This window comes from Sinocyclocheilus grahami, unplaced genomic scaffold, assembly GCF_001515645.1.
Source record: "Sinocyclocheilus grahami isolate Dianchi unplaced genomic scaffold, SAMN03320097.WGS_v1.1 scaffold346.1, whole genome shotgun sequence".
Lineage (NCBI taxonomy): Eukaryota > Metazoa > Chordata > Actinopteri > Cypriniformes > Cyprinidae > Sinocyclocheilus > Sinocyclocheilus grahami.
In genome coordinates this window covers 2,098,313-2,108,217 of record NW_015505525.1, presented here as the reverse complement: position 1 = coordinate 2,108,217, position 9,905 = coordinate 2,098,313, and the positions used below count along the sequence as shown (strand labels likewise).

At 36.9% G+C, this 9,905-nt stretch overlaps 1 protein-coding gene across 1 annotated transcript in view; it reads right to left on the bottom strand.

Annotated features, from left to right (window-relative positions):
- Positions 1 to 605: 605 nt before the first annotated feature.
- The window catches only part of ube2kb (ubiquitin-conjugating enzyme E2Kb (UBC1 homolog, yeast)), a 9,495-nt gene continuing 195 nt past the window's right edge, over positions 606 to 9,905 (bottom strand). Inside the window, exons 1-7 of the mRNA XM_016229057.1 lie at positions 9,708 to 9,905; positions 8,836 to 8,929; positions 8,671 to 8,729; positions 4,854 to 4,936; positions 4,591 to 4,690; positions 4,378 to 4,506; positions 606 to 2,350 (exon numbers count right to left, since the gene is read on the bottom strand). The exon at positions 9,708 to 9,905 is cut by the window's right edge and continues 195 nt beyond it. Of these exons, the coding sequence (XP_016084543.1) occupies positions 2,276 to 2,350; positions 4,378 to 4,506; positions 4,591 to 4,690; positions 4,854 to 4,936; positions 8,671 to 8,729; positions 8,836 to 8,929; positions 9,708 to 9,770 (603 nt within the window). The 5' untranslated portion in view covers positions 9,771 to 9,905 and the 3' untranslated portion in view covers positions 606 to 2,275. The remainder of the gene's footprint in view (positions 2,351 to 4,377; positions 4,507 to 4,590; positions 4,691 to 4,853; positions 4,937 to 8,670; positions 8,730 to 8,835; positions 8,930 to 9,707) is intronic.

The window sequence follows — 9,905 nt, the reverse complement described above, 5'->3', positions numbered from 1 at the left end:
GTGTGTAGAAACACAGACCTGTTTCTCTTCATTCGTTTTATTCTTTTTTTTGTTTCGTGTTGAAATTGTTCGCGTTGCTCTTTGCTTCTCTGTCCGGAGCCATTTTTAAAAACAAACATTTGAAAGAAAGAAAGAAAGAAAAGAAAAAAAAAGTTTTAATCTGCTCTAAGGTTGCTTATTAAATACATGGAAAGTTTTTTTTTACTGTTTTATCTCCCTCTCCTCTTTTAATCCTCTATTAAATCCAAAATACTGTCCTCAGATTTCTTCGATTGCAAGGATTTATTGAGGCTCATGTCTTGTATTCAATTAGTTTAACTCTATAAATTTAAAGTGCAAAGACTACAAGACTGTATGATTAATAATGCTGCTATTTATTCTGTTGGGTGTACGAGCATGAATTCCTCATACTGTTGCAAGGGGCACCTTGTCGTTGGTATATTTTGTTGAAATCAATACTTCTTTAAGGTTGGAAAAGAGGATTTCCAAAAAAAACATAAAAAAAAAAATCACTTTTTTTTTTTTTTTTTTTTAATTCAAAAGAATATGACAGTTTCACAATAAATAACCATGCTTGTACGGCTCGAGTAGGTTTTTTTTTTGTCTTGTAAAGGAGCTTAAAGTGACTAAAGCCAGAGCCCATGACCTGCATTTCTCCTTTGACAGAAGTTTTTGTCCTTTAATTCACTTCTTCGTGCAATATTGAACAAGGTGATCACTACAGGAAGACAGTCTTTTAGTTTGTTTCATTTTTGATTTTCATACAAAATATAAATCCAGCCATCGATGGTGCATTCTAGAGATGAACAGTACTTTATCCCCTCTCCCCCACCCACCCAAAAAAAACTCGTATGTACATGAGGTGTATGAAAGCAGCTAGCTGTGAAAGTGGGGGCATTTTGAAAACAGATGTTATGTGGGAATGCTAGCAAATTGAAGTAGAGCGCACAGCAAAGGGAGAAAAGAAACGTTTAACAATTCATCCCTGCAAGAAAAGAACAGAACACTAGGTAAAAACAGGTTCACAAAGCATTGTGTGGCAGTACTCGCTCTTGGCCCGTTTGCTTTGAAGCATCTTTGTTGATTAGAAAACTCTAGCTGTTTGATTCATGCTTGCAACATCAGTTAAGTGCAAAATATGAAATGATATCTGCAGCTTGTGAGTGGAAATCAGAATACAATTTTGGTATGATAAGAAACGCACCCCACCTCGCTCTCAGAAACCCTTTTAAACCTCCACATCAACATACTTCGATGCCAAACTGAATGTCTCACCCTACTGACTGTTCTACAAAAAAGCCAATCATTTTAAGAGAACAGAAACTCTCGTCTTCACTTTCTCATCTCTACATGTACAAAATGTTTACACTTAAATGCAAGTTGTTTCATACAATACATTCTTCAAAAAAGAAAAAAAAAGAGGCAACTCAAGGTATATCTGTCCGTTATCAAGTTGCAAACCCCACAGCTGCCTTGAAAACAAAAAGAAAGGGTTTGTGACCACCAATCCTGCATCGTCCCCCTTTTCAAAAAGAGGGAAAATGAAAAAGGGCAATCTTCCTTTAATTAAAAAGAAAAATAACACTTCACCCAGCAAGTCTGAAACTGTCTGCACTCGCATAACACCATGTCATCTGGCCATTTCAACTACTACACAGACAGATTAGTGCAAAGAAAAGCCAAAAGAAACATTAAAAGAATCAAATGAGCAAATAAAATCACACATTTGTTCATTGTAAGAGAGTGTCAAATAGAAGGGGTATTAATAATCTCAAGATTTCAGTTTTTATATGCTAAATATCCCATTCTAATAGGCATATCCCAAAACATTTTTATGGTGTACAGATTGCAAAAAAAATAACATTCCTGCTATTTTGCCTTTTAAATGTACACAACCTTAAATATACTAATTTACATGTACTAACATTGTCTCACAGATGCAAGTGGGTGTTTCTTTTCGCATGAAATGACAGGGATAGAGGCTGTCTTTTTTGGGTTTCTTTAAAAGGGAAGTGACAGCCTAAATTTAAGAGGGAAAATGATTGTAGCAAGGCAAAAACTGGGAGTGAAAATGTTGGGAAGAAAGGGATGTGAACATTTGCTAAGAGAGACAGAAGATGACTCCGAGGTCTCGCTGTCGAACTGCTGTCTCTTACCCAAACATTCAATCTGAACGCAAACCAAGATGGGTGATGCATGTGTGTGTGTGCATGGTTGGTTGGGTGGGAGTGGAGGGGTTTGAGGAAAACATGGCCTGATGAAGAGAACTGGATGATCAGTTGCTTAGTAGCAGCTCTGTCGCTGTCTCCACGTCCCATGATTTCGAGGACAAGGCTACTATTACTGCATTCTGTTTGAGAGAGACAAAGACAGAACATAACATTTGTAAGCAACAGTAGATTTGCTGAATTGCTTCTTAGATGACGCTAACAGTTCACTAATTTGACTAAATATCACACTGAAAACAGTTAAATGACAGCCATCCTGACAAAACAGAACATTTTTGCTCATTCAATATAGCATAAAGTGCTACTCCACAAATCAATTAAACTGAACTCATTTATTTGAAGGATTCTTTCATTATCCTTTCAACGGTATTCTGCATATTTTTATACTACCATTCAAAAGTGTGGGATTGGTTATTGTATCGTTTATACTTTTATTTAGCAAGGATGCATTAAATTGACAGTAAAGGCACTTTTAATGTTACAAATGATTTTTAGATGAAATTAATGCTAATCATGTTAAGCAGCACAACCCTTTTCAATACTGATTATATATGAGCACCAAATCAGCATATTAGAATGATTTCTAAAGGATCATGGAAGACTGGACCAATGGTTGCAGAAAACTCAGCAGTTGTTTTAAATTGTAATTCTTTTTTCACTATTACCGTTTATATTTTTTATCAAATAAATGCAGCTTTGGTGAGCATAAGATAATTATTTTTTAAAAAAAAACATACACAAGCATAAACCCAAACCTCTAAACCATAGTGTATTTTCTATACGTGAAAACATTTACCTAAAAATATGGATTCAATTTCATTGTGCAATACATGTCTGACATGTCATACGTCACAGACAGTCTAGGAGTCGGCAACTTTTTTGACAGGAGTGTTTTTGTTCATATATAATAGGTTTAGTAGTTTACTAGTTTGATGTCATGTGGTGATAACTTAATAACTGTTGGTACTTTTTGGCAAGTAGCACGGTGGCTGGCAGGCATATGTGATTACCCTTGAACAAAACATGTTGGTTTGTAAACAGAGACAATTACTAAAGTAACATTTGATTTAGATTTTAAAGTTATTTGAAAATGAACAAAAGAAAACCTGGCAATTGAATGCACACTCACTTTAAGATCTGCCACCATTCAATTAACAACTGATGGTCCACGTTTCTATACGTGAAAACATTTACCTAAAAATATGGATTCAATTTCATTGTGCAATACATGTCTGACATGTCATACGTCACAGACAGTCTAGGAGTCGGCAACTTTTTTGACAGGAGTGTTTTTGTTCATATATAATAGGTTTAGTAGTTTACTAGTTTGATGTCATGTGGTGATAACTTAATAACTGTTGGTACTTTTTGGCAAGTAGCACGGTGGCTGGCAGGCATATGTGATTACCCTTGAACAAAACATGTTGGTTTGTAAACAAAGAGACAATTACTAAAGTAACATTTGATTTAGATTTTAAAGTTATTTGAAAATGAACAAAAGAAAACCTGGCAATTGAATGCACACTCACTTTAAGATCTGCCACCATTCAATTAACAACTGATGGTCCACATCTTATAGTTTCTTTTCTTTTCCAAAAATCGCTTTAAAATGTCTGAATTTTTAGTTTTTAAGTTGTTTGTAAAGAGGACTCAGGCATAAAAATGCATAGATATTACTGTTTCCAAACCCTGTTCCAAAACCCTTTATTTGTGATTGCACAGGTTTTCGGAAGGAGGTTTTCGACCAAAAATGAAATGCAGAGCGTTCGAGACAGACCGAGAAAAGAGGTGCTGCAATAAAGTGAAATGTCAAAAATAATGTCTTTTTTTTTTTTGGGGAACAATCAAGCATAAAAACCTATTCTAGTACACCTCAAAAATTCAATTCAAGAGGAACGCCCTTTAAAAAAATAAAATACAATTTGCTATTCACAAGCCACCATCATTGTATTGATCGTTAAAGATCATATATGACAAGTTTAAAACCTCACCGACAGTGGTCATTTCTTATTTATATTAAGTAATGTGCTGAAAGTTAAAGGCAACACATGCCAATAGTGTCCCATGTCCCTAAGGTTGCAAACCCCTGCTGTAGTCTGTGCATCTGAATTTTTAACCACACTAGCAACTGTACACTTTCAGTACTTACTTTGTCAAAGCCCATTGCACAAAGTTTGTCTATTTTGCGTGTGTACTCGGGACTGGACACGGGAGCACCAGCGTAAACGTGAGACCAAAGACGAGCGGTTTGTTTGAACATTTCTGGATTCTGCTTATACTGCAAAAAACAACAACAGTAACGTAGTTGAAAGGTTTGCAATGCTTTGTTATTGTACGTTCTCATTCAGACACGCATGTGTACCTGATTGGCTACCACAGCGTCTTGAGGATCATCTGGCTCTGCTGCAGCTAACAGAGCCTGTAGTGAGAGCAGAACTGTTCGCAGAGTCATGGCAGCAGCCCTGTGCACAGGAAGTGAAGACAGAATACAGAGGAGATGAAGAAAGTATAGAAAAGGGAACAGGAAAGAGAAAGTACAACAGTAATTGGGGAAATAAAACTGGGTGAAACACATTTGATGACAGTAAACTACACCCGTCATGATCATTAATTATAAGCACTCACCACTGGTCTTTTAAAATGTCCAAACATATTGCCCCAGTAACTGAACTTATATTGGGATGCCAGATCTTAGTAATAAACCGCACCTGAAAAACATGTAGGAAAAATATATTTTAACTTCAAAGTCCTATGATCTTTCAAATCAAGTCAACATTAATGATCATATCTGCAAAAAAACAAAACAAATGAGCTTGAATTATTACCCTGATTAGAGCTCAGCACGGGCCTCAAATTTAGGCCCTAGCCCGAGACGCTCAGGCCCTGGCCCCGTGTCCGTAAGCTTATCAGAATTACCATCCCGTGCCCGTCTTTTTTTCCCCCTTCTCCCAAAACAGCTTATACTACTGTTTCAGCTATTAAAATAGTTCAGTTTTGTATGTAATGGCAAAGTGAGTGATTATATTTCGTTTAGTTTTTAAGTTAAGTTAATTTAGAAAAACGTTTGGAGCATTTTTTGTTCATTTAATATAAGTTTTTGTTTTTTAAAGTAATGACCAAGCGGCCAGTGGCAGACAGTGAGCTGATCATAGCCTATGTTTTATCAATTTAGCCTTCTCAAATCATCACGATTCTATAGATATAAAACAGTTCAAGCATATAACAATGTTTAAACGTTAAACCTAGATAATTGTGCACTGTATCCAATCGTTTGTGTGGAGAGTGGAAGCTAAAGTGTGCTTTGCAGGACATGGAGGAGCCAGCGTGATGACTTGCATTTTTTTCCAGTGGAAACAACTTAAAATATGCCGTAATTTTTGCTCATAAAGGTGAGAGTAATACATTATTCAGAACTGTAAAGGGTCTACTTTTATTTGTGTGCACTCACAATATCAACAAAACATTGTGCTTTTATAAAATAAAGAAAACAAACATGGTGCTCTTTCTGCCGTCTCGGTCTTGAACAGGAGCGCTTCACAAAAACGAACCGAAACTCAGTGAATACATGCCTCACAGAAAGCTTTAAATTACTACTTAACGAAATAAAACAAATCGAAAACAAAAACTCTTTCATTATAATCATAATCCGTAAAGATGCACTTCTCTCTAAAAGAGTGTCTAATAAGGAGATGGCGAGTCAGGATCGGCAACTTCATCCTTGCGACACGGACTCAGAAAACACTAGTTTATTAGTAAATAATTCAAATATCTCCTTACTATTTCCCCCTGACACATTCATGGTAATTACTTTTGCTGGGGCTTTGTGGCAAGCTTTAGCCTATTGCGTGCATTTGAACGCGGAACTCTTCCAGCTGCGCTGACGGCACTCGCTGCTGCTGCGGGACACTAAACACAGTCAAGCTGCTTTTGACAGTAGCACGGTCTTGTGCTGTTTCCACCAATGTGGCAAAAAAAAAATAACGAAATAAAACAAATCGAAAACAAAAACTCTTTCATTATAATCATAATCCGTAAAGATGCACTTCTCTCTAAAAGAGTGTCTAATAAGGAGATGGCGAGTCAGGATCGGCAACTTCATCCTTGCGACACGGACTCAGAAAACACTAGTTTATTAGTAAATAATTCAAATATCTCCTTACTATTTCCCCCTGACACATTCATGGTAATTACTTTTGCTGGGGCTTTGTGGCAAGCTTTAGCCTATTGCGTGCATTTGAACGCGGAACTCTTCCAGCTGCGCTGTCGGCACTCGCTGCTGCTGCGGGACACTAAATACAGTCAAGCTGCTTTTGACAGTAGCACGGTCTTGTGCTGTTTCCACCAATGCGGCAAAAAAAATTTTTTATCACTAATTGATGGATGTTTAAAATATAAAAAATAAGGAGAAGCATAAAACAGGCCCGAGGCCTGGCCCGTGTCTGAACTATGACGTGAAAATTGGCCTGATGCCCGGCCCTAGGGGCATTAAGAAGTCGGGGCCTGTTGGGCCCGGGCTGAAATGCAGGGCTCTAACCCTGATATGACATTTCCCCCCTTTAGTCTTTAATCTTTTCATTGGTAAATAAAATGTTAAATTATCTGAAATTTTTCTGTACAGTTTTATATTCTGCATGCAGTCTTCATGTCTCCAAGTAGTTCAAGTAAAATTTAAAATCTTCAGTAATTTATGATTATTTAATTTTTATTACAAGTTTCTGTTGTTATCTCTATGCTTAGTCAAATTTAGCACATGCAGGTATTTTTAGATAATGTTAGACACAGTAGTAGTTCGTTACTGCTTGATTAGGTTCAGTTACCACAGAAAATAGTGCTTCACTGCTTTGTTAATAAAGTCAAGTGTTGGTCCAGTTCAGGATGGAATGCACTACACAACTGAAAAGACTTTAAAACACTAGTCATCATACACTTGCCAACTTTTGTAAAGGATAACGGAGAGAAACTGCCGCATACACTAAAGGACTGCTAATCACACACTAACAGACGTTCAAGTTGTTACAAACAAAAATTCACTCAAACATGTGCCTTGTTGCAAGTAGACATGACAAACGGAAACAAACCTCTTGTCCAATACCCACACTTGCGGTCTTGGCCACTTGAGAGTACGTGCGCGACAGTAAGTAAGTGCGCAAGACTGTCCCAGGTCTTAAAAACGCCAAAGCGCAGTGCCCTTAACGCACACTAAACCCGCTCCGGAGCGCTATTCGAGGCTTAGTGTATCCCATCATGCATCATGTTCTAGAAATAAATCGTGAGACTTTTTGCCGAGATCTCACGAGAGGTCACGGAAACCTTTCCAATGCAAGTTAAATATTAATATAATAATTAGATATTACATATAATTTGGTAGGAAAACTGTGTTTTTACGTTTTATTGGTGCAAAGATGAGTAGTGGGGGATATTTATTTTGTACAACATTTGCAACTGCTTTTTATCACTTAATTAGAAGCACCACAAATTAAAATTGTCATGTTATAGGGACTGCTGAACAGACATTTAGAAGTTGATTTTAAAATGCAAAGTATTTAAAATTAAAATTAAAATAAAGCTGTGTAAACACTTGCATTTTTACAACACTACAAGTGTGTCCCATCAGGTAATGAAAAGTTCCGACACACACTTGTGGTCTTCATCCTCACTTGAACACTTGAGCCAAATACAGGAAGTACATCATATAAGTAGTCAATTGGTCAAGTGCAAAGACCACAAGTGTGGGTATTTGTACAAGGCTAATGTGTTTTTATAATATTTAAGATACTGTATCTTGCAAATAGATGGAATCATAGTCTGAAGCTAAAAAAAAAGGTCTGTGTCCATCATACACTACACATTCGACAAGGCTAATGTGTTTTTATAATATTTAAGATACTGTATCTTGCAAATAGATGGAATCATAGTCTGAAGCTAAAAAAAAGGTCTGTGTCCATCATACACTACACATTTTTCTGTGAAATCTGTCAACTCTGACCTTAAACCTTAAAATCTGGGCAAAAGTTGTGTAGTGTATTACAGCCTTTAATCAGGTCAGTAAAATCACTTAATTGTAACCAAATGAGATCCTGCTCCTGTTCATATATCCACTGGGATAGAATTGAAGTTGTACTTTATTTAATAAAAATGTGTTTAATCCAGCAGGGGAACTGAACAATTCTCCTCCCTCTACAGATTTCAAATGGTGCTAACAATTTAGCAAGTTCTTTGTTTTGATATTTTTTATTAAGTGAACATAGTTGTGTGTCTTTGATCACCTGGCTCCATTAAGAAATGCAAGACCCACTATTAAAAACCTAATCAATTCCTGATAGGTCAAGTCTGCTTTTGAAAATCCTGATTTACTTATAAACACTTCAGATTGAATTTACCTTAAATATTAACTGCAATCACTAATATTACTAAAACATCAAATAAAGATGTAAAATATTACCTTGGGTGGATTAAAAGGATATGTTTCAGGTATCTTGATTTCTAGCTGGTATCTGCCCCCTATGGTGAAAAAAAAGCTTGTAAATTATAATCTTAACCAGAACATTAATGTATCTGCAAACATCATGTCAGCAATAGAGAAGACTGATGAAAATAGCCTCACTACCTTCATACGGTGTGTCTGGTGGTCCTGCTATTTCTCCCTTTAACTCTGTGAAGTTTTCATCCACCAGATCTACTTTTATTTGATTTTTACTTGTCTGTTATAAAATAGAACAAAAAAAGAAACAGGGAAAAAATTATTAACCCAGTTAACCTCTGTGCATTTAATATAACTGGGATCAGGACAAAACGGCAGAAACAAGCCTTTAGTCAGTCAAACACGGTTGTTTCTTTACTTCAGCTGCCCAGAACAAAGAAGTGACCAATTAAGTGGTGGGACTGTTTCAAAACAATGAGCAGCCTAGGTAGACAGCATGAAAGGGGCCTGTGGTTCCCAAAAATGTTGTCTAGGTAGGCAACTCAATGGATTTTGAAACAACCACTTAACAGAAAACTACTTAAACAGTCTAGCAGTCCTGCTAACTGACACTAACACAGCAAACATGTCTGGACACGACCAGTAAAACAGTATTTTTAAAAAAAGAGGAAGAATACGTTAATAGTCGACAAACACGAGTGCTAATATTAGAACACACTAAAGAAGGGTTAGTGAAGCAGCTAGCAGGCTAACTATGTCAAATAGCAAGTTAGCTTAATGGCTAAAGAACGGCGTGTGCAGTCAAGAATCTAGTGGTACTTTGATATGTCCATAAATGGTTTTCACATTTCGGTCAAGGCTTTCGTCTTAAAATATCAAAGGAAACACATTTGTCAGATGTAAGACTTCCGTATATAAAGGACACATCATATGACAGTTCATGCTAACATTAGCTTAGCAGGCTAAGCTAGCTCACTGGCTTCTGGACGTTTTCCCCAAAAGTCCTTTTGTTTGCTCTTAACGGGCAGGAAAATCGAGTAAAGTAACGTTTTGCAAACCTCTTCGCTTTTCAGCACTTCTTTGAACTCTCGCTTGATCCTCTGCACAGCGATATTTGCCATGGCTGGTTGATTCCTCTCTCTATCACTCCCTCTCTTTCTCTCTTCCGCTGTTTTTGAGCCTCCAGTCCGCAAAGACTGATAGTGCTTCTCTCTCTCTCTCTCTCTCTCTCTCTCTCTCTCTCTCTCACACACTCT